This window comes from Ursus arctos, unplaced genomic scaffold (genome assembly GCF_023065955.2).
Source record: "Ursus arctos isolate Adak ecotype North America unplaced genomic scaffold, UrsArc2.0 scaffold_6, whole genome shotgun sequence".
In the NCBI taxonomy this organism is placed as follows: Eukaryota; Metazoa; Chordata; class Mammalia; order Carnivora; family Ursidae; genus Ursus; species Ursus arctos.
In genome coordinates, this window is record NW_026623078.1 from 71,359,396 (window position 1) to 71,384,855 (window position 25,460).

At 36.3% G+C, this 25,460-nt stretch overlaps 1 protein-coding gene across 8 annotated transcripts in view; it reads right to left on the minus strand.

Moving 5' to 3' along the window:
* Positions 1–25,460, minus strand: part of TMEM65 (transmembrane protein 65) — a 105,390-nt gene that overhangs the window by 73,015 nt on the left and 6,915 nt on the right. For 4 of the 8 annotated variants that reach the window (XM_057307825.1, XM_044382603.3, XM_057307824.1 and 1 more), the window contains exons 2-4: positions 11,345–11,425; positions 9,700–9,760; positions 8,937–8,992 (exon numbers count right to left, since the gene is read on the minus strand). The exons of 2 other annotated variants lie outside the window; for them this stretch is intronic. In XM_057307825.1, the coding sequence (XP_057163808.1) occupies positions 8,937–8,992; positions 9,700–9,760; positions 11,345–11,425 (198 nt within the window). The remainder of the gene's footprint in view (positions 1–8,936; positions 8,993–9,699; positions 9,761–11,344; positions 11,426–25,460) is intronic. 2 more of the 8 variants (XR_007188050.2, XM_057307827.1) reach the window with 2 other exon arrangements.

Consider the following 25,460-nt stretch of genomic DNA (forward strand, 5'->3'; position numbering starts at 1 on the left):
TTTTTTAAAAAGGAATATTTCTTTGATGAATTAGAACTAAAATGCATCACAATCATCATTTTAATGCTCATTATTATCTATTTAGGAAATATAAAAATGAGGGCACTGTCACATAAAAAAGAAATCAGAAGAGAGTCAAAAGAAAACACAATTAAGGACTTTTTTCCTCCTATTTCAGGACTAAAGAAGTATTTAATCTAGCTGCTTTTTATATTTTGTTACATAAATATAAATATTTAAGTTGTATTCACTGTATTTACTTAAAGAAAGAGGAATGTTAGATTAGGAAGAGAACCGCAAAGGAAGAAATGAAAGATTTCAAATGCAGAGATATTTTTAAAAAGAGAGGGAGGGAGAGAGATTATTTTAAAGGGCTCCTCAGAGAAGGACACACAAGAAAGAGACTCCCTAGATCTGGGCGAATGAGTTGCTAGGACATGGGTTTTTTCAGTCCCTCTACTGTGATTCTTTGTTGATCAGCCATCTAGCTCAGACTCCGTTGAGCACAAAGATACTCCTAATGCACAGCACAGAGCTAAGCACTATGGGAAAAACAGATGAATAGAAAGCATCTCAGCTGTGCTAGAGGTTCTCAGGTTTGCTGTAGGACACAGGTCTAAAGGTTTCTGTATCCTGCCTAGGCCATGTTCTCAAGATTTGTTTCAAAATAAATTCCTGACAAATCATTTATCATTGTCTTTTTTTTTTTAACTTAAAATGGCATCTAGTAGATAAAATCGGCTAATTGCAGACTCTAATAAACTAATTTCCAGTTAACTTTTTTTTTCTTTTTCCTGTATTGGAAAGTAACCAATAATTTCTTACCGGTAAGATTCAGAAGAAGCTTTCCTAGGACATATATTTGGGACAGTAATCCTACAATCAAGCCTATATTACTGCAATGACGACCTCTAACCATAGGAGAACTACTATTACCATTTTAAAGCTCACGCTTGCTTTAATCCTGCAAAATTCTTACTAGGTTTTATCAAAACATCTTAGAATACTTCTTAACTAAAATGTAACTTATGCATTCAAATATTTTTATCAGTGCCACAAGTATACCAAAATTTACCCTTTATATTACTACTTAGAATAAAGTAGAAAATTCTTTTAAATTGAACATGTAAGTTTTAGAATAGAACCTCTGGAAATAGAACAGCGGTCTGCAACCTAGCCATACAATGCCTTGTGCCTCTGATTCTGCTTTTCAGTCAAAATCGATTGCTTTAATAGGAATTTACTGTAAACCTCTTAAACAAGCCATATTTATATATACACATAGATGCCTTATGTAATACATATACATAATTTACACATAAATATTTATTTATTCATATTTACATATATTAAAAAGATGAGGATATTGAGTTTGGTTTTCTTAACTTAAGAATTTTTAAGCAAAATTAGAAAATAGCATTTAAAATACTAAATTCCTCTGGCTTATCTAAAGGAAGAAGTTGTACTTTTCAACTATGAAGACCAGACATGTTTATTGTGGAAAGTTAGAGAGATTCAGAAGAACAAAAAAAGAGAATTCAACTACTTATAACTTACCAGAAGTAAACATTTTGATGTATTATCCTTCAATCTCTTTTCTATAGAGATGTATATATAAAATGGTATTCTGCCATTTTCATAAGGCAACTATCTGGTGAATATTTTCCCTCATCTTCAAATTTTTTAAGGTAATGATTTTATTGGCATTTTTTCATCATATGATGTACAACAGTTTAACTAATCCCCTATTACTAGATAGATAGATACTTATTCTTTATTCTTTTTCACTTTTACAAAGAAAATAAATATAAACTTGTACCTAAATCTTTTTATATTCCTCTGAAAGTTCCTTAGGGTAGATTCCTAAGTGGCAATACTAGGTCAAAAGGAAGGAAGGAAAGAAGGAAGGAATGGACATAAGGATTTTTAAAATTTTGCAAAATTTCTCTCAGAAAGAATATGCCAAATTAGTTTCCCATCTTGCTGCATTTTTATTTTTTCAATGTTATACTCTACTAAAACTATTTTCGTGTTTTCAGAATGTAGGTTAAATGTCATTAAAACAAATCCTTGGAAGAAATTTCTAAGCCCTAATCAGTTGTCAAATTATTTTAACTGGTAAAATATTCTAATAAAACAATTAGGTAGGACAGGTCTGAGAAGCTTATTTTATGATTTAACAAGTATTAATATTAATTAATTAATTAATTAATTAATATTAATAAGCATTTCTAGAACACTCTTTAGTATAAGGTATGCCTGGTGTACTTCTTTTTTATTTATTTTAAAGATCTTTGAATTTATTTTAGAGAGAGAGAGAGAAAGAGCAAGAAGGAGAGGGAGAGAAAGAATCCTCAAGCAGACTCCCTGCTGAGCATGGAGCCCAACATGGTACTTGGTCCCAGGACCCTAAGATCATGCACTGAGTGGAAACCAAAAGTCAGCCACCTAACTGACAGAGCCACCCAGGAGCCCTGTATTTCCTTTTTAAGTAAGTCACTCTATTTAGAGATATATCTTAAATTGAAAATCAAAACATTTTGGTTGAAGAAATGTAAGTAGAACACATATAGTATCTAGATTTTAGTCTCTATTATAAAATTATAACACATGTTCGTAGTGGCGATGCTGGAAAACAAAACTAGGCTGGCCCCTTGACATACAGAATGAGTTCCATTATATTATTTAATAGAAACCATAATTCGTCATGTTCACAAACATTCCATCATTAAACTTAACCATATTTTACAAAGTATAAATACAAACTTGAAAAAAAAGGGAAAATCTGAAAACCAAAAAGAGGAGTCTTGTTTTCTATTACACTTTAAAGGCAATGATAATTCTAAATGTGGTAACTTATTTTAGTCTGTTACCATGGACATAAACATCAATATAAGATCACAAATCAAGGGAACAATTTAAAATCATTTATAATGTACTTAATAAGAAAAGTACCAAAGTGACTATACTCTGGGATGACATAAAAGGAACCGTTTAATGCACACATTATTCCTTTAATTATAAATAATAGTATAAGTGTCCAATTATCCAGTTTCTGATCTTTTGACACCTGTTATTTGCTCCAGACCCCACCCAGCATTTTCTCTAAGGAAGTACAGAAAGTAGACTTGGCAACACAAATCACACTTTGGCCTAATAAAGATTTATGATAAGAAAAGAGATGAAACTACTGTGTTTAAGCAACCACTTGGAGACTGCAGGTCTTAGTTACCCAATTCATGAACATTATGAATAACGGTTTAGACTTTTAATAAAATCAAAAGTTCTAAAGCGTAAGGTGAAATTTACAATAAATATATATAACACATTAAAGAATACAAACTCAAAATGCAAACAATGCCTTATACAAAATAATTTAAACAAGTCATGTTAAATAATCAAACATGCACCAAACAGGAAAAAGCTTATAAAAGGTTTAAAAAAAAAAAGCTACAAAGCAATATTTTTAAAAGAAACAAATTAGTATGACTAGTAATACACTTATAAAAACTCAAATTTGAAAAGTGAAAACACTCTATAGAAATAGCAAGGAACTTAACAACTTAGTAAGTTTAGTAAGTTTCAGTTAAGTCTTTTAGAATAAAAACTGTTAATTGTAAAAGTCCTTTCTAGTAATTTTTAGAAATAAATGCCTTAAAAAAATGCATGCCTTAACTACGTAGTGCGCCCCCCCCGCAAAAAAAAAAAAAAAGCATTTGAGTGTGATTTTTAATTTTATTTAGCATTTAGAAGTGTACTGCAACATGCACATTATGTAGAAAAGAAACTTCTACCTGGATCATATAATCCTATTACCTCATTAACCTCTGGGGAACATAACATGGGACCTGGGTCATCATTGCAACCTAGACTAGTATCTAGTTAACTTCAGGGCAACTAACCCATTCCTGGGTTCAGGCAGGCCAGTAACATAACAGCTGAGGACAGGAGTCGGCCAGCAGCAATGATGAGGAAGGTAATAGTACCCAGTCAATTTTCACATTTACTAACCTAATTAATGTAGTAACATGTTAATTGTTTAACTCTGGCTTAAAAAATAGTAAATACAGAAATACAATTATTTATTTCTCTTTTATCTGTCATTTCATAGAAGTTTTTTTTTTTTAATTTTTTATTTTTTATTTAAATTGAATTAGCCAAGGCACCTGGGTGGCTCAGTTGGTTAAGCGACTGCCTTCAGCTCAGGTCATGATCCTGGGACTCCAGGATCCAGTCCCGCACTGGGCTCTCTAGTCTGCTTCTTCCTCTGACCCTCCCCCCTCTTGTGCTCTCTCTCTCTTGCTCTCATTCTCTCTCTCTCAAATAAATAAAATCTTAAAAAATTAAAAATATATATATTGAATTAGTCAACATATAGTACATCATTAGTTTCAGACATAGTGTTCAATTATTTATCATTTGTGTATAACACCCAGTGCTCATCACATCACATGCTTTCCTTAATGTCCATCACCCAGTTACCCCATCCTTCCCACCTCCCCTCCAGCAACCCTAAGTTTGTTGCCTATAGTTAAAAACCACTCACAGGTTTTCTCCCTCTCTGATGACTTCCCATTCAGTTTTCCCTTCCTTACCCTATGATCCTCTGCACTATTTCCTATATTTGACATATGAGTGAAACCGTATGATAATTGTCTTTCTCTGTTTGACTTATTTCACTCAGCATAATACCCTCCAGTTCCATCCATGTCAATGTAAATGGTAAGTATTCATCCTTTCTGATGGCTGAGTAATATTCCATTGTGTATATGTGTGTGTGTGTGTGTGTGTGTGTGTGTGTATATATACCATGTCTTCTTTATCCATTCATCTGTGGATGAACATCTCAGCTTTCCAGTTTGGCTATTGTGGACATTGCTGCTATGAACACTGGGGTGCATGTGCCCTTTAGGATCACTACATTTGTATCTTTGGGCTAAACGCCGAGTAGTGCAATTGCTGGGTTGTAGGGTAGCTCTATTTTTAGCTTCTTGAGGAACCTCCATGCTGTCTTCTAGAGTGGCTGTACCAGCTTGCATTCCCACCAACAGTGTAAGAGGGTTCCCCTTTCTCTGCATCCTTGCTGACATTTGGTGTTTCCTGTCTTGTTAATTTTAGCCATTCTAACTGGTGTGGGTGGTATCTCATTGTGGTTTTGATTTGTATTTCCCTGATGCCAAGTGATGTTCAGCATTTTTTCTTGTGTCTGTTGGCCATCTGTATGTCTTATCTGGAGAAATGTCTGTTTATGTCTTCTGCCCATTTATTGACTGGATTATTTGGGTTTTGGGTGTTGAGTTTGATAAATTCTTTATAGATCTTGGACACTAGCCCTTTATCTGATATGTCATTTGCAAATACCTTCTCCCACTCCATACATTGTCTTTTAGTTTTGTTGACTGTTTCCTTTGCTGTTTCCTTCTTGGCCAAGTCCCAATAGTTCATTTTTGCTTTTGTTTCCCTTGCTTTGGAGACATGTCTAACAAGAAGTTGCTGCAGCTGAGGTCAAAGAGGTTGCTGCCTATGTTCTCCTCTAGGATTTTGATGGATTCTTTTTTTTTTTTTTTTTAAGATTTTACTTATTTATTTGAGAGAGAGAGAGTGAGAAAGAGCCTGAGAGGGAAGAGGGTCAGAGGGAGAAGCAGACTCCCTGCTGAGCTGGGAGCCCAATGCGGGGCTCGATCCTGGGACTCCAGGATCATGACCTGAGCTGAAGGCAGGTGCTTAACCAACTGAGCCACCCAGGTGCCCCAATTTGATGGATTCTTATCTCACACTTAGGTCTTTCATTCATTTTAGTGTGTGGTGTAAGAAAATGGTCCAGTTACAGTCCTCTACATGTGGATGCCCAATTTTCCCAGCACTATTTATTGAAGAAACTGTCTTGTTTCCATTGGATATTCTTTTCTGCTTTGTCAAAGATTAGTTGACCATAGAGTTGAGGGTCCATTTCTGGATTCTCTATTCAGTTCCATTGCTCTGTGTGTCTGCTTTTGTGCCAGTACCATACTCTCTTGATGATTACAGCTTTGTAATACAGCTTGAAGTCCAGAATTATGATGCCACCAGCTTTGGTTTTCTTTTTCAACACATCTCTGGCTATTTGGGGTGTTTTCTGGTTCCATACAAATTTTAGGATTGTTTGTTTCTGCTCTGTGAAAAAAGTTGATGGCATTTTGATACAGATTGCTCTGAACGTATAGATTGCTCTGGGTAGCATGAACAGTTGAATAATATTTGTTCTTCCAATCCATGAACATGAAATGTTTTACCATTTCTTTGTGTCTTCCTCAATTTCTTTCATAAGTGTTCTGTAGTTTTTAGGGTACAGTCCTCTACCTCTTTGGTTAGGTTTAATCCTAGGTATCTTATGGGTTTTGGGTGCAATTGTAAATAGGATCGATTCCTTAATTTCTCTTTCTTTTGTCTCATTGTTAGTGTATAGAAGTGCAACTGATTTCTGTGCATTGATTTTATATCCTGCCATGTTGCTGAATTGCTGTATGAGTTCTAGCATTTCTGGGGTGGAGTCTTTTGGGTTTTCCATATAAAGTATCATGTCATCTGTGAAGAGTGACAGTTTGAATTCTTCTTTGCTAATCTGAATGCTTTTTATTTCTTTTTGTTGTCTGATTGCTGAGGCTCGGACTTCTAGTACTATGTTGAACAACAGTGCTGAGAGTGGGCATCCCTGTGGTGTTCCTGACCTTAGGGGAAAAGCTCTCAGTTTTTTCCCATTGAGAATGATATTTGCTGTGGGCTTCTCATAGATGGCTTTTATGATATTAAAGTATGTTCCCTCTATCCCTACACTGTGGAGAGTTTTAACAAGAAAGGATGCTGTAGTTTGTCAAATGCTTTTCTGCATCTATTGAAAGGATTGTATGGTTCTTGTTCTTTCTTTTATTAATGTGATATATCACGTTGATTGATTTGCGGATGTTGAACCATCCTCGCAGGCCAGGAATAAATCCCACTTGGTCGTAGTGAATCCTTTTAATGTACTGTTGGGTCCAGTGGCTAGTATCTTGGTGAGTATTTTGGCATCCATGTTCATGAAGGATATTGGTCTGTAATTCTCCTTTCTGATGGGGTCTTCGTCTGGGTTTGGGATTAAGGTACTGCTGGCCTTATTTAATGAGTTTGGAAGTTTTCCTTCCATTTCTATTTTTTAAAACAGCTTCAGGAGAATAGGTATTATTTCTTCTTTAAATGTTTGGTAGAATTCCCCTGGGAAGCCATCTGGACCTAAACTCTTGTTTTGGGGGAGGTTTTTGATTACCGTTTCAATTTCCTTGATGGCTATGGGTCTGTTCAGATTTTCTATTTCTTCTTGTTTGTTTTGGTAGTTTATAAATTTCCAGAAATACATCCATTTCTTCCAGATTGCCTAATTTGTTGGCATATAGCTGCTCATAATGTGTTCTTAAAATTGTTTGTATTTCCTTGGTGTTGGTCATGATCTCTCCTCTCTCATTCATGATTTTATTAATTTGGGTCCTTTCTCTTTTCTTTTTGATAAGTCTGGTTAGGGGTTTATCAACCTTATTAATTCTTTCAAAAAACCACCTTCTGATTTCATTGATCTGTTCTACTGTTCTTCTGGTTTCTATTTCATTGATTTCTGCTGTTGCCCTGTTGTGTGCACACAGGCTCGGCCCCTCCCAGGGGAGGCTCCCTCCCCCTGCTGTTAATCTTCTGATCTCTCCCCTTAGATTCACTTCTCTGCACCTCCTACCTTGCAAAAAGTGTTCACTTTTCTACTTGTATACAGAGTTCCAGAAATTCTTTCTTACATCTCAGGTTGAATTCATGGGTGTCCAGAATGATTTGATAGTTATCTAGCTAAATTCAAGGGACCAGATGATGAAACAAGGTCCTCTACTCTTCTACCATCTTGCCTCTTCCATTTCATAGAGTTTTTAAAGATAATCAAACATTCTATTTGTGGTTGCTTTTACATGCCTAACTTGTGTTCTTGAAAATTATATATACCACTTAATGCAAAGACTATATTCCCTCCTTTCCTTCATGCCAAAGGAAGACAGAAAAAGGAAATAATTACTATATATAACGATATTCCTTTTTGAAAAAGGCTAAGATAAAAACAATAGTACAAATTTTTTTTAAAAAGATTTCATTTATTTGACAGAGATAGAGATGGCATGAGCACAAGCAGGGGGAGCGGCAGAGGGAGAGGGAGAAGCAGGCTCCCCACTGAGCAGGGAACCCAAAATGGGGCTCAATCCCAGGACCCCAAGGTCATGACCTGAGCCAAAGGCAGATGCTTAACCAATGGAGCCACCCAGGTGCCCCAACAGTACAGCTTTTTAAAAATAATCAGATCATCTTACTTTTACTTATTACATAGAGATAATACTATGTAACTTTAAGAAACTTTAGAAAAATCATATAACTAGGTATATGATACATATGTATTATAGAGGGAAAGCTTAAAGAGAGCTAGAAAAATACAATAATTCATTTTGGAACACAATGAATGGTAGATATATCTGTGGGTATAGTTATATAGATCCTCAGACAACATTCATTTTAAAATAAAATTGCTTAATACTAGGAAGAAGAGAGATTTTTCAGTCAATGCATTATCTTTTTCCTTTCCAGTCATTCCTCAAATAAGAATTCTTTCACAGAATGTTAGAGCTGAAAGGATCCTTAGAAACCATCTTCCAGTAGCTTTCAACATGTAGTGTACCTCAACCCTTGCCCAGAAATGCAGGGTCGCTTTTGGATATGATAGTGACTGAAATGCTACTGGCTTTAGGGATGCTAAATACCTGTAATGCACAAGAGAGTCCTTCATAATAAAGAATTATCCAGCCCAAATGCCAGTAGTATACCCACTAAGAAATACTGACTTAATTCTCCACTTTGAAGATGCAGCCACTTAAGCCCAGAGATGTTAAGTAACTTACTCAAGGCTACACAGCTGGATGAAGAACCCAGGTTCTGATTCTCTTGTTCTACTCCTCTTTCAATGAATAAAATGTCAGTAGAAAAACACAGAAAACCAAGAATCAATTATATGTTAATACATAAAACATTGTCAAAACATTGGTCATACATTAATATCTGAAATTGAAGTAAAACTGCAATTAACTAAAATATTAATACCCTTTTCAAATTGCTTTTTCCAAAGAAATAATTTCAGATAAATCATTTTTTCAAAAATCCATCACAGTTAAAAGAAAGAGGAGGAGATCAACCGACTTATGGTTACCAAATAAAACATTTTTTGAATGGGAAATTACATGGTTTCTGATGGTTTCAGAACTTAATACCCTATAGTCTAGCACTAATCTCTTAATAACCCTGAAGAAATTTATCATAGCAAAAAGAGCACTGAACTAAAATCCAAAGGACTCGACAATAATCGTCACTCTGATGTATATGTAACTAGTTGACAAATCTTGAACATGTATGTCACAAACCTCTAGATCTATTCCATGTTACATAAAATGAGTTTAGGTCCTGTGATCCTTTCTAGATCTAAGATTCTTATTCTATATTTTTTCCTTATTGCATAACAAGTAGGGTTTAAAAAAAATACAGGGCTATCAACTAAATATTCACAAAAAAGCACCCTACAGTGAGCAGGGATAAAACTAAAGATTGAGTCTCAAAAGGTGGTCACTGACAGGTTGAGTTCTAATATTAATTTATTGTTCAGTACCTTACCTCCTACTGATATCTGTCATCATCTGTAGAATCATTATCATTCCTTTTCCCCTACATTGTCCTAAAAATGAAGATTAAGTAAACAATCTTCAGAATAATTCAAAACTTAAAACTTTATTCTTAAAAAGACATTTGCTTTGGGGTGCCTAGGAGGCTCAGTCGGTTAAACATCTGACTCTTGATTTCAGCTTAGGTCATGATCTCAGGATCGTGAGACTGAGTCCTTCATCGGATTCCACGCTAGGCACAGAGCCTGCTTAAGAGTCTCCCTCTCCCTTTCCCTCTGCCCCTCCCACCCCCACACTCTCTCTTGCTCTCTCTCCAACAACAAAAAAGACATTAGCATTAAACATTTCACATACACAGAGAAGAAAAGTTTTTAATTTTAAAATTACATCAGAACTGGTCAAATAGAATTTACTGTGGGATTTTTTACAGAAAATGTACTAATCTGTTAATGTGTGTATGTATGTATACACACTATGCCTCTACATTTCTCTTAAGTTCTTACAGACTGGTCTTTGCTCTTAACAGTATATATACATACTAAGAAAACTGAGTTGCATTTAACCTTTATTCTTACAAAATTTCAATTGTTCCGTAAAATATTTTTGATACCTTTTCATACATGTGTTATACTTCTTAGGCAATATATCTCTATTAAATAGCAATCAAAATAAATAAAATAGGGACAGATAGTTATTTTTCTCTTTCCTTCCCTTTATCTTTGTCTCTCTCTCATATACACACACATGCACATGCACATAACATAATTCCTCCAACTAGCACATGCAACACAAATTAGATATCAAGCTGTATGGAAACTAAATCTAAAAAAAAAATTCATGAATGACCTTAAAATACAATAAGGCTTTTAAAATATTCAAGAATATATTTTAAAAATGTATTTCCCTGAAGTTTAGTTACTTAAATACAGTTTCTCCTTGGAATATTCTGAAGATTTTCCTGTGTGTGGTCCTTTGCATCCTAAAGAAATGCATAATTTTTGTTGCTTCTTATGTCTCACTTCCTTGATTATTTCAACACATTTTTTTCTGAGAGAGACTGAGCACGTGGGGGTGAGGGGAGAGGCGCAGAAGATGAAGGAGAGAGAGAATCTTAAGAAGGCTCCACAACCAGCAGGGAGTCCGGCACAGGGCTTGATCTCATGACCCTGAGATCATGACCTGAACCAAAATCAAGAGTCAGATCCTTAACTGACTGAGCCATCCAGGTGCCCCATTTCAATAATTTCTAAAATATGTTATTTAAATATAATTAAATATAAGTGGTTTTGTGTCTTGTTAAGGTTATAAATTTAATCCTTCAGTTAATTAAACATGCAATTATTATTCCATCCACAAAGTCCAGGATTAGATAATAAAAATAAATACCCTGTAGACAGTCTAAAACACTGGTGCAAAAAACAAAGGTTATCATTATAACCAAACAGGCAAGAAGTTCTGTCAAATAGATGCTTTGCTCTTTGCAATAACATCTGACAATCAATCAATACTGTTAAGATTGTACTATACCAAATATACCAATAACATCTGACAATCAATCAATACTGTTAAGATTGTACTATACCAAATATACCAATAACATCTGACAATCAATCAATACTGTTAAGATTGTACTATACCAAAACTATCAGGGGTCTCTGCTGATGATACCTTCTTCGCTTGCTCCACAATGGCAATCTCAGGTTTGGGATATCTGCATGCTAAAAATATTGTAAAATCAAAATGTATTCAAGTGATGAAGTAAATAAAATATGTATAAATAAAAAATGTATGTGAAATTTTGAAGTGAAGCACTTTGCACAGTAGTGTGGAGTCATGAAAATGACAATGCAAGATGAAACCATAAAGTCTTAATACCAATGGGGTGAATTACAATCATTCTGTGACCTTTAAAATTTTTTTCAAAACAATAAAAATTCTCTTGCCAATAGTTATGAACATCAAGGGAAATTTAAAATAGTAAAACTAATGTATGATCACTTTTCATTTCTTTACTGCACTTTCATCTTTTTGTTCAATTCTCTTTTGATTACCCATTTTTTAAAAACATCTCATGGTTTATCACTATGAGACAAGAAGGCAATGCAAGCTACACATTTTGCTATCTATGTGTGAACTGACTGAACAACAGATTAAGTAGTGACCAATGACTGAGAGACTGAAACAGTGTAATGATTGGTCATGATCATGATGCATTTCTGTTACATACTGCTTTGTAGACGGCAAAGTTTGTATTTTATACAATTACTCACAGTTAATATACTGTAATAAATAAAATTTGAACTGTGTTGTTGGGAACTGCTGTTATGTAACTAATACATAGTCACTGAAATTGGTGTATTTGGGAACCATGCAAAGCAAGGAATGCCTATAATAATTAAAAAATGGATTATTTAATGAAATAGGCATAAATCCAGGGAAAAAATAGGTCATTAGAATTTCATATATATTATTTTTCTACATATATAAATTAATGGAAAATAAAAGAGAACAAGATTCTCTTCCTTAGAAGTTAAATGTTTTCCACTTAAATCACTTAATTTACTATCATTCAAATATCAGTGAAAGAATAGCTAATGTATAATGAAGCAAGATTCAGTAATTGAATCTTATGTCTAAAAGTAAAATAATTTTATCACAAATCATCTGGTAAAGCTTTTTAAAATGTGCATTCATTGCTGAAAAAAAGGTCCTCAAAGGTTACTAAAAACAAACAAAAACAACAAAAAACAAACAGAAAATAGTCCCTAATTTCAAGGATATACAAACATACAGAGATGATTAGAGAAGAAAAAAATACATATAAGTTCCAAAAGGGAAGAACTGTAGCCTTGAGAAGTGGGAGACAGCCTCCAGGAAGAGGTTTTGAGTCTGGCCTTAAAGTACTGCAAGGATTTAAATAAGTGAGGGGAAGAAGGTTTCCCTTTTCCTTCCCATACAATTCAGTCTCAAAGTCATAAGGTGGGAATCAGTGAGGTAGGCATCTGTGTGGGAGGCAGAACAGGGTCTCAGAGCTCAAGGGGGAGGGAGGAAGTATTCACATGGGGGGTCAGTCTGGCACAGCCTGTCAGAACCCAAATAGGGTGAGAAAGTCTTCCTCATGGTAGAAGAGAGGGGATGTGTTCAGGGTGTTAGTGCTAGAGGTAGGGGGAGAAGGGCATCTATATAGGAGTACATTGGCAATGGTGGTGATGGGATATCGGTGACATGTAGGAAGAGTGATCTAAATAATAAATATATTAAAGGTAATGAGAGTCAGGTATTTTTTCATCATAGAATAGAGTTAGAAATACAGGCACAGAGAAAACTAGAATGTACACTGTGGTGCTAGATCAGAATTGAAGAAATTGCTATGAACTCTCATAATATAGACAGAGCAACAAATATAAATGATATTTATTATGTATATAAATACATATATTCATATATTCACTAGCCCTGTCCACAGTGGGGGTGGAAATAGCAACATCCCAATAGCTAGAGCACATCTAATGCCCAGATCTTGGCTTCTAAATACCATTCTACCTATACTAGAGAAACCAGGGCTCCTTGTAACAATGGCTGATTCCAGAGCTAGGGCAGAAAAAGTCCAAGAGGAATCTGGAACATCTTAATGGTGCCAGAAAATAAGTAAAAAGGAAATGTTCAAAGAGTAATGGGAATATGTCAAAAAGACAAAGAAGTTAGCTTGAAGGGGTTCCCATTAATGAAATATGGAACAATTAGAGGATTAACAATGATTGTAATTAATTATAAACCATTAAATAGAAAAAGACTCCATAGGGGCGCCTGGGTGGTAGAGCGGTTAGGCGTCTGCCTTCGGCTCAGGGCGTGATCCCAGCGTTCTGGGATTGAGCCCCACATCAGGCTCCTCTGCTATGAGCCTGCTTCTTCCTCTCCCACTCCCCCTGCTTGTGTTCCCTCTCTCGCTGGCTGTCTCTATCTCTGTCGAATGAATAAATAAATAAAAACCTTTAAAAAAAAAAAAAAGAAAAAGACTCCATAAGTATATACTGATATAAATTAGTAATTGAACTGATAAGGGAATGGAATATTTTACAGACTCAAAAGTACCTCCCCACAAAATATTTATTAATTACCAAAAGGAAAATAACTTTATAGTAGGTAAGTCAGACAGATACTACCTTTGTCAAATGTTCAGAGAAAATGGTTACCCTGGAAATGGTTAACACGACCAGGGACAAATCAAAATCACGGGCAACTGATAGAATGAAAAAGAACATAACACCACTTCTATGATATTCCTGCCGAAGATGCAAAACTGGAATCTATTCATGAGGAAAGAGACAAAACAACATTGAAGTACATGCTACAAAATAACTGATGTGTAATCTCAAAAGTGCCAAGGTCATAAAATCCAAGTCTAAAACTGAGGAACTCTTCCAGATGGAAGGAAATTAAAGATATGTAACAACTAAATGCAACATGTGACTTTGGACTGGATCTTTTTGTTGTAAAGGAACATTATTTGGAGAACTGATGAAAGTGAACTACTTCAAAATATTTAGATGGTAGTACATATTACATTGTGGCTATATAAGGCAATGTTCTCATTTGTAGGAAACACAAGCCGAAGTATTCCAGCTGTAGTGGACACTGCAATGCATAGTCAGTCCTTAACTGCTGGAAGTCCTGCCAAGAGACAGCTCTCAGTGGTCAGTCATCATAGGAGACAGCCTCAGCCAAAGAATGTTGCCTCACCCAAGGCTCTGCACCCTGTCCACGTCCAATAGCTCATTTTTACAGAGGTAGAGGCAGCTCACCTCTCACCCAGCTCAGAACAAAACTGAAGGGTCATCCCATCTGTAGAACTCTCTACAAGGTAAACTGAGGCTTCCACTGTGACTGCATCATTTTACTTGTACCTATGCCCAAACCTACTTCCTCCCCTTCCCTTTCAAAGGTGAGGATTTCAACAGCACTCCCCAATAAACTTCGTGCATGCTAATCTTCGTTTCAGAGACTGCTTCCCACAGAACTCAACCTATGACAGAGATGATATGGCATAACGTCAGCAACTTATTCTCAAATGACTCAGGGGAAAGAAAAAAAAAGCTCATTGTACTATACTTGAAACTGTGAGATTTGTTACATAAATATATGGAAAGAGATAAATCTGAGATTGTTTCAAATTTTATTTTTATTTTTTTTGAAGATTTATTTCTTTGAGAGAGAGAGAGTGCACGAGCAGGGGAGGGGCAGAGGAAGAGGGAGAGAAGCAGACTTCCACTGTGCGTGGAGCCCAATGTGGGGCTTGATCTCATGACCCTGAGAGATCATGACCTGACCAGAAATCAAGAGTTGGATGCTCAAATGACTGAGCCACTCAGGCACCCCATGTTTCAAAACTGTAAAAGCAATACAAAATTAAGTAGGGAAAACAGAGGAAGAACAACAGAATGAAGAAAAGCAAAAGAAAAAAAATAACACTAGGGGCACAGTACACTGAAGAAATGAGACTAACCAATGGACAGTATCTTAAAGGTATTCATGGAAAATGAAATAGATGAACAAAAAAGAATAGATCTATTACAGTATTTATAACACAAAAGTGATCATTGTAGAACTATAAAATCAGTGTTAATGATTTACAGTTTTGCTAGTATCTTTAAGAAGCCCCTTTAAGCAGAAAAAAAGCTAGGATAATGTTTTTAAACCATAAGATCTTTGTCACAAACAAATACAAAATTCTGCCAGCTCACAAAATGTGCCACATCTTACATTATTACTCTCACATGTTTGCCTGTTTTCTTTCATAATTCAAACATCCACATGACTTCAACTCTTTCCAACCTTAAAAACAAAAACACCTTCTATAACCTTGCTACTCAATGGACCTATAGCATTGAAATCACTGCAAACTTGTTAGAAATGCAGAATTTTAGGTCCCACTTCAAACCTATGGAAACAGAATCTGCATTTCAATAAGAGTTCCAGGTGACTTTACATATACATTAAGCTTTGTGAAGCAGGGCTCTAGTTTCCATTGTGGGATGTAGAAAGCTACAAAGAGCTTTGTTCTCACCATTAGGGTGAAACAAAGTCACACTAAATTCAAATGCATGACTTATTTTGAACCTATCACAGAACTCAAGTCACAGAGCAAACAAGAGGCAGGCACCTGCAAGGACAGAGGGGACATTAGCACTTGCTTAGTTGGGACAGATGCAACCAGATACCATAAGAAGAATATAGCCAGAACAGTAAGGAACAAGTGATGGAGGAGTAAGGGCTGGAGGGACAGTGTGAAGGTTCAAGGTATGCATAAACTGGAAGAATCCGCACCCTCTTGCAGGTTCTTTGGCCAGAAATCCCACCAGATGCAAAAAATGTGAGAGAGCCCTAATAAAGCGTTCGTTGTGGTGCAGACCTAGAGGAGGGGAAAGAGTCATGCAGAAGGAACATGAAGCTCTACCTAGATCCTTTTTCAATCTGTCCCACGAGTCAAAAGCCTTAAATTGTAAGAAGGGCAAAAATACTATTACCCTTGGGGCAGGTACAGTGACCAACTGTCCAGTTTGCCCAAGACTGTCTCAGTCTTAGCACTGAAATTCCACATCCCAGGAAAAAGTGTTCCCCCTATCTCTTAGGCATTTTAATTTGAAAAATAGTTTTCATCTTTTTGATTTCTATGGAAATTTTAATGGAACTGCAGAAAAAATAAAACAAAAGATTGTTGATGACTTGTAAAAATCCGTAACTTGTAAGAATGTAAAGTTCTGAGGAAATAAAATAGCTAAAGTTTTATGTAAAGATAATAAAACACAGAATTTCGGTTAAGATATATTACAACTGAAATGTGTTATAATGGTAAAAGCTGGTATTTTGTAGGTACTGGTTCTAAGAAAATACAGATAATATAAAAATTAAGCAAATCTATAAAAAAAGTTTCCATTAGTAAAGTTTGAAGGCATAACATCCAACACAGTTTTCAAACAATGCTTATTTTTTTTAAAAAAGATTTTATTCATTTATTTGAGAGAGAGAAAGAGAGGGAGAACACAGAGCGAGAGTGAGAGAGAGAAGCAGACTCCCAGCTGAGCACAGAGTGCCACGTGGGACTCAATCCCAGGATCCTGGGATCGTGACCTGAGCCAAAGCAGCCGCTTAACCGACTAAAGCCCCCCCAGGCGCCCTCAACTGCTTATTAATTTAATCTTATCTTGGTATATGTGAGTCATTTTTTTTGGTACCATCTGAAATTGGGCTTTTGTAAATTTGAATTCATATAGCATGAGAATAATGTCCCTGATGGACTAGAAGTCTATAGGACTGTAAGAAATGAGTATACTAGTAACATATATTTAAATTAAGTTCAGACTTCTGACCTATAAGAGATAATCTCAGATAAACTTAAGCTACTACACAACATGTCCTGCCCTCCATATCCAAAGTTCCCTTTAAGAGTTAAATCCTTCTTGGGGCACCTGCGTGACGCAGTCAGTTAGTTAAAAGTGTCCGACTCTTGGTTTCAACTCAGGTCTGATCTCAGGATCGTGGGATCAGCACGCATGGGGCTCTGCACTCAGTGTGGAGTCTGCTTGAGTTTCTCTCTCCCTCTCTCTCTGCATCCCCCTCTTCCCTCCCTCTCTCAAATAAATAAATCTTAAAAAAAAAAAAAAAGGAGTTGAATCCTTCCTTATTGATACTCCTTCTTCGGCCAACTAAAATCTGGCTTCTCCCCACAGAGTTCTTATAAGACCACTTCTGATAAAGACCTCAGTCTCTTTTATGTTTTTAAATCCAACAGACCTCCTCTTTTTCCCCACAGTCTTCCTCTTACTTGACCTATCTAAAGTATCATATTATTCCCTCTTTCTTGAAATACTCTCTTCTTCACTTTTCTTCTGGGATACACTATTCTTGATATTTTTCCTGTCTTTGTGAACATTCCTTCTTCGTCTACTCCTACTTCTGGTTCTTCTTCCTCTTCCCCTCCATTAAACTTTGGTGTTTTTCATAGTTCTCTCCTGGATCATCTTCTCTTTTCACTCTACTTAATCTTCCTCGCTAACTGTATGCGTAGGATTCCCAAATTTGCATCTTACCCTGGAGCTCCAGGGTTCATACAGCCAGTTAACTATTGGATATCTTTATATATGGTTATCTCACAAATACCCAATACCAAAGAAGCTAAAAATGAATGCACCTTCTCCATTCCAAAATCCGCTTGAGACCTTGCATGGTCCCTTCCATTGTAAAGAATATCACTATCTTGTCAATGGCTCAAACCAGAAATAGAGGATCATCTTTGGTTCACCTTTTTATTTCATATCCTGTCAGCAAATACATATTCTACTGTTCAGTTAAATGCTTTATTATTTAACTCCTAAATAAACTCTCTTGAATATGTCTACCTCCTTCCAACCTTATTTCTACTAGCCTCGTTCAGGTCTCTATCATCTTTCTTTGATTTCTGCAAAATTCTTCTAATTAATTTCCTTGCTTCTGCCTCTAGTCTAATACCCCTACTATCCTTTCTTTGTGCTATACACAGAGTGATCCTTCTAAACTGCAAATATGATGGCATTATTCATGATAGTTTACCTCCACAGCCCTGCGCACACACCCCTGATCCACCCACCTCCTACTGAGTTCTAGATTTTAACTTGAATGCTACTTTCTGTAAGGTAACATCATCCCCTCTGCATTTCCCAGCTCCCCAGTTACCCCTCCAATGCACTTCAATGGATTCTAACCCTATCACAGCACTTAACAAACTACATTATAATTTCAAGCTAGCCTATCTCTATCCTCTCTAAAACATAAACTTCATAATTTTAAGAATCCTATCAAGTGCCTCAATAATGTTGAGCAAGTACACAGTAGGACCTCAAATTATTAAACAAAAAAACTTTAATAAAATGTCAAGCACTAAAATGGCAAAAATTGGCATGAATTTCTCTAAAATTTTACCTGGAGGTTTTGTAATTAGTACTAGTTACCCAATCAAAAATAACATAAATGATTGCGAAGTTGTATAATTAGGTCCCACAGGGAATTACAAACCAAGTGGAAGACCTCTCTCTAGCATTTAAGGGAGTTATACTCGTTTCACGGGATTTTTTAAAAGAGGAGACTTAGAATATATTTTAAAATACACTACAGAGCTGGTAGAGATATTAGAGATCATATAGTTAAACCCATGTTATAGTTATGAGAGAAAAAGCCTAAAAAATAAGTGACTTATAAGCCCAAGGTGTTCCTTCCATTATGGATAATGGACTAGTAGAATTGAGATATATATAAAATACAGTGTAGTGGAGCAAAAATTTCCTGTCCTCTTCTAGGTCCTTTTAGCTAGACTAAGAATCAAATTGACATGAGGCATATTAACAGAAGAAAATAAAATTTAACTTTATTATGTATAGGGAATCCACACAGATGGGGTGGTTCAGTTGATTAAGCGTCTGCCTTTGGCTCAGGTCATGATCCCAGGGTCCTGGGATGGAGCCCTATGGGCGGGCTCCCTGCTTAGCGGGGAGCCTGCTTTTCCCTCTCCCTCTGCCTGCCACTCCTCCTGCTTGTGCTCTTTCTCTCTCTCTGTCAAATAAATAAATAAAATCTTCAAAATTAAAAAAAAAGAAAAGAAAAGAAATTTTGAAAACAGGCAAAATGATGTATACATGTCATTCCGAACTAAGAAAAAAGGGTAGGGATCTGGTACTTCAAAGAGAATGAATGCAATTTACAAAAAGATAAAAAAGAGTAAATGTTTGGTAAACAAACATTTGCTGGGCCACTCGGAAACAATGGGACACCTAGAGCAAACAAGCCTTGCCAGGTTCCTCCCTGTCTACCATACCTAGCTTATATCATAGCGAAGTTCTCTACGGTGATAGCTTTCTTCCTGGAGCAGGTCATCTATCTAAATTTTTAAGGCAGTTGTGGGGGAGGTAAAGAGCCTTACCTGAATCTGCTGGGTTTTAATTGCTTTTAACTCAAAAATAATCTTCATGCCAAAGTGGCCCATCATGGGGCAGCCTGCCCTTTGCTCCTATAACAAACACACACACACACACACACACACACACACACACACACACTAATTTCATGTTATTAAAACAATTCCTTTCCTTTATACTACATACTATAATTAATGTCCAAAATTTTCAATAAGTTACAAGTAAGTGTAGCGGTCAGCAAACTATGTATGGCCTATAGGTCAAAACCAGCCAGTTTTTTATATAGCCAGTGAACTAAAAATTATTTTACATTTTTAAATAGTTGGAAGAACAGCTCTCAACCATTCTTATCAAACACTGAATGGCTATGGAAATTAGCTGTGGCCATGATATTTCTTAAGGAATTCAACCCAAAACAGCATTTATATGCAAAATGTTAAACAGCGTCACTGGCAGACAACCAATGTTTTCTGAATCACAAGTAATGTTAAGCTGCTTTACATACTTCCCTTACTGTTAAAAGTTGAAACGAGAGGCAAGATCTTCACTTCCACACAAATATGTAGCAGTTTCATTTTCCTAGCTCAAACCACAATTCCAGCAGCATTCTTGAAACCTCAATGCAAGATCTGTATTTCAAAATCCATTTAACAGTGCAATTGAGGAGTTTCTACCTACCACAAATTGGAAAGGATTAATCTACAATGTAATATGTGAAAAGACAAATATCAGGAGAAGAATCTAACAGAATTCCATAAATGTTTTCTAAGCAATCAATACGTTCATTTAAAATCATAGGCTTACAGACTGATGCCAATATTTGGAGGTACCTAACCATGTGAAAAAGACATTTTCAAAGATGAAATATATAAAATCTCATTATAGACTGGCATTAACACATAATATCTGCAATCAAGTTTGACAATAAGGAACACTAATATTGAACCCCAATTAAGCTAAATGTTATCCTCCAAGAATTCCACCTTCCCCATTAGAAGACTTGTATTAAAAAATTGTACTAAGTACTTTATTATATTTTTTATTTTGCCAATTAAAAAAAAACTGTGGAAATTGTTTTCTCTCTTATATAAATACTATATAATACCCTCAATTTTGCTTTTGGTCTACAGTGCTTAAAATATTTACAATCAGGCCCTTTAAAAAAAGTTTGCCAACATCTGTTCTGTAAAGAAGGTAAATGTTTCTTTAATTTCTAAAAGACTAATACTGAAATGAAGACTAAGCAATGTTTTTAGTAATTCTCTATTCAACCTATTCAAGTATGTCCCTCCACCAAAGAGATGCTTCCAAGGTCACCGGTAACCTCCTCGTAAACAAATTCTCTTACTAGCCCTCTCAGCAACATACATCATAGCAGATCATTTCTCCATTCTTCGCTTCAAAACTCTTTTGCTTTTCCTATTTCACTGGATGCTACCCCTCACAGCTCCTACTCTTCTGACTTTGAAATTCTGGAGCTTCACAGTCTCAATCATGGGCTTTTTCCTCTTTTATATCTAAAGGTCAGCAAACAGTTTCTGTAAAGAGACAAGATTCTAAATATTTTAGGCTTTTAGGGCCATTATGGTCTCTATCACAACTATTGAACACTGCCATTCTAGCACAAAAGCAGCCATAGATAACATATAAATGGATGAGGGTGGTTCTACTGCAATGAACTTTATTTCCTAGCAGAAGTGGCAAGCTAGATTTGCCTGTGGCCCATAGTTTTCCCACCCCTGATTTAGACTCTCACCTTGGGTGCCCTCCTCTCCCCCATGACTAAGTAGCATCTACATACAACTGCTGACACCCACGCTTCCATCTGCAGCCTCAATTTCCCCTATGAATTCCAGATTTATGTGAACGTGCGCGTGTGCGCGCATGCGCGCACGCACACACACACACACACACACACACACACACACACACATCCCTAATCTATTTTTCTCCAGTGCTCTCCCTGGCAGTTAATAGCACCACCTTTCACTCAATTATTATACTCAGAAACTTGAGTCATCACTTACTATTTCCTTTCCTTTAATTTCCTGTCCCTTTCTAACTCATCAGCAGTCCTATCAGTTCACTCTCAAATATACATCTTGAATCCATCTCCTTCTCTTCTTCTCCATGGCCGCCTAGTCTAAGCCCTCAACATCCCTAGCCTAAACTATGGCACAGTTTCCTAAGCAGTCTCCTAGCTTATGCATTTGTACCCTCCAGTTTGTTCTCTAAAACCAGCTGAGTGCACTTTAAATTCCATTTCTTCACTCTTGTGTTTCAAACCAGGAATGGCCTTCATACAGTTTACCTACAAAGGCCCTGTCTAATCTTGCTTTTTGCCTACCTGCCTATCTCAGCTCATTCATGCTCCCCTTTGTTCTTTAAGTTGCACTCATGTTTGCCTTCTGTCAATTCCGACTCTGTGCCAAGTCTCTTCCTATCTCAGGGTCTTGGTATTTGCTTTCCCTTCTTCTAAGAATGCTCTTCTTCCAATTCTCTGAATGACTGGCTTCTCCTCAATCCTCTATTTTCAGCTTAAATATCACCTACAAAAAGGCCTTCCCGGATCACCTTATCTAAAGAAAGTGTCATTCTGTTTATTCAATCTAATAGCACATACTACCAACAATTATCTTGCTTATTTACTTTATTGTTCATATTTTTCCTTTCTCAAAATTGTAAACTTTATGAGAGTACTTTGCCAAATTAATTCTCTGATATACCCCCAACACCTAGCACAACGTCTATTATAGGATAGGTACCATAACAAATATTTGCTAAATAAATAAATTTTCAAAGCTGGAAAGCTTTCCTATGAGTAGTGTGTTACATATTTAAAAATAAAAATCCAACAACTCACTCAAAAAATTTAAGGAAAATTAAAATTAAAATTAAAATTAGAAATTTGCGGGGGGTGGTGCCTGGGTGGCTCAGTTGGTCAAGCATCTGCCTCCGGCTCAGGTCATGATCCCAGGGTCCTGGGACTGAGTCCCACTTGTCGGGCTCCCTGCTCAGCGGGTAGCCTGCTTCTCCCTCTCCCTCTGCTGCTCCCCCTTTTTGTGCTCTCTCGCTCTCTGTCAAATAAATAAATTTTTTTTAAAAATAGAAATTTATGTAAGAGGTCCCAAATACTAGTTTTCTGACTCTTCCAAAATTCTCACATAGAAACTTTATGAGGTTTATAAACTTTTTTTGCATATTGATTTTACTTTGACTTCCCTTATTTTCAAAGTAACAATGCCATATTTGCTTTTCTATTGAATGTTGTATATTGTACAACTATACAGAAGAGAGACTAAGGCATGCTAACCGGCACATGAGACTTTTATTGAGCATCTGAGGTGCTATTTTTTTTTTCCTCATTGTGTGTTAAAAATCCCAAGTTTGGGGGCGCCTGGGTGGCACAGCGGTTAAGCGTCTGCCTTCGGCTCAGGGCGTGATCCCGGCGTTATGGGATCGAGCCCCACATCGGGCTCCTCTGCTATGAGCCTGCTTCTTCCTCTCCCACTCCCCCTGCTTGTGTTCCCTCTCTCACTGGCTGTCTCTATCTCTGTCAAATAAATAAATAAAATCTTAAAAAAAAAAAAAAAAAAAATCCCAAGTTTGAGTACCCAGAAAGGTGCAATAAAAAATAAATTAAAAACTACTCTGACACACAGGTTGTAGGATCTTGGGCAAGCAACTCTGAGCCTCAGTTCCTTAGTCTATAGAAAAAAAAATTCCTTCTCTCTCTGAGAGAAAATAAACAAAATAATTACCTGAAAATTCACTTAGCTCAGTATGTCTGGCACATAGCAAATACTCCATAATTGCTAACTAGTGGTAGTAAAGATGATGTTAGCAACAGCAATAGTGGTAGTAACAGGATGTCTTCTATAAAATAAGGAATCATTATACAATAGAAATTCAGAAGTTGTGTTACAAAATACTAGACTGTTTTTACAATTTTAAATGTTTCTAATAACACAGTGTACTAAATATTCTACCCTAAAACTCACACAGGAGACAGAAAATGTAAACCAAGTAAGGGCACATTCTAATTTAAATTTCCCTGAAACTTTAAAAACAGTTTATGTCTCAGTTAATTACCTTTTATGTGCTTAAAACAACAATCCTTTGAACAGTCATATCCAAGATGTTAGCAAAAAATATTCACAAGATCTTCAGTATAAGATCTGAGTCAAAGATCAATAACAATGTGATAAATACAACAGGTAAGCAAGAGAGCAGTGGTCTAATGACCTTGAAGTGTCTATCAGGAGTAAACCGTATTGGGAAACACAGGGGGATGAGAAAAAGAAAGAGAGAATGAAAGAGAAAGAAAGAAAGAAAAAACACTATGGAAGAGTGACAAAGAGTAGGCATTAGAAACAATAACAGAGATATCAAGAAGCAGACCTCCTTTACATAGCAGAAAAGAGTTTAACACAACCACAAGGGATGAATGAGAACAGAATTGTCTGAGGGCACCAGGGAGTGGGAGGAGGGGCTTATAAGCCCCACACATTCACTACCACTATGACAGAGTCTAAAAAACATGCCAACTGAAATGGCACAGTGTTCTGGAGGCATTTGGTGTGATGACTAATATGTCTACAAATAGAAGTAACCCCAAAGAAAAGTATTAAAATACAGTATATAAAGACACTGGCATCTGGTTGAAGCTAAATTGTGCTCATTATACTTTTACTAAGGTAGAGAAAAATGCAATATGTTCAAATATGCCACTACCAAAAGCCATCAAAGTAGAGCTCAAGGGAAATGACGTCTTGTTACCTGTAATGTCCTTTGCCTAGAAGAGTCTCTCATTTACCAGATGATTTGGGGTAACTAAGTTATTATATTTTAGCATACAACTACTTGTTCTTATATGGTTGTTTTCATTAACTTAAAACAGATATAAACCTATGAGTCAAAGACAAGGCTAGAGTCCTATAAATCTGCATACTAATTAATTCAGCTGAATTGAGCAAGATGTTAATAAAATCTGCACTCAGGGATTTAGTCCCTATTTGTTCCAGTTAGCTTTACACTACGACATGCCAAAGAAAACCAGACAAGAGTGTGGTTATGCAAACTCATCACTATTTTTAGAAAACCTGAAGCAGGGATGCCTGGGTGGCTCAGTTGGTTAAGTATCTGCCTTCGGCTCAGGTCATGATTCTGGGGTCCTGGGATCGAGTTCTGCATTGGCCTCCTTGCTTGGCGGGGAGCCTGCTTCTCCCCCTGCCTGCCACTCCCCCTACTTGTGTGTTATATCTTTAACAAAAAGAAAACTTGAAACAATCTTCACTAATAATGGTTCAATATCAGTCATCCCAACACACAAGAACACCCATTATCTTTAGTTCTACCTAATTTTCTGGATAAGTCTATAAATTACAGACCTATTATTTCAATTTTCCTATACATGGATTTGTTTATAAAAACCTGCTTCTCATAACTGCTATAAAAAGTAAGCAATAATGGGGCGCCTGGGTGGCTTAGTCGTTAAGCGTCTGTCTTCAGCTCAGGGAGCCCCACATTGGGCTCCCTGCTCCGCTGGAGCCTGCTTCTTCCTCTCCCACTCCCCCTGCTTGTGTTCCCTCTCTTGCTGGTTGTCTCTCTCTGTCAAATAAATAAATAAAATCTTAAAAAAAAAAAAAAAGTAAGCAGTAAGTAACTACTGAGGTGGACAACGCCAAATTAATTGCTGGTGAGTTAAACTGAAGCAGTATTAAACTTCTCTGAAGCCACATTTTCTAAGAGTCTAATATTTAGAATCTAGTCAAGAACTTAGAAGTGAAGAAGCAACACAATCAAGGAG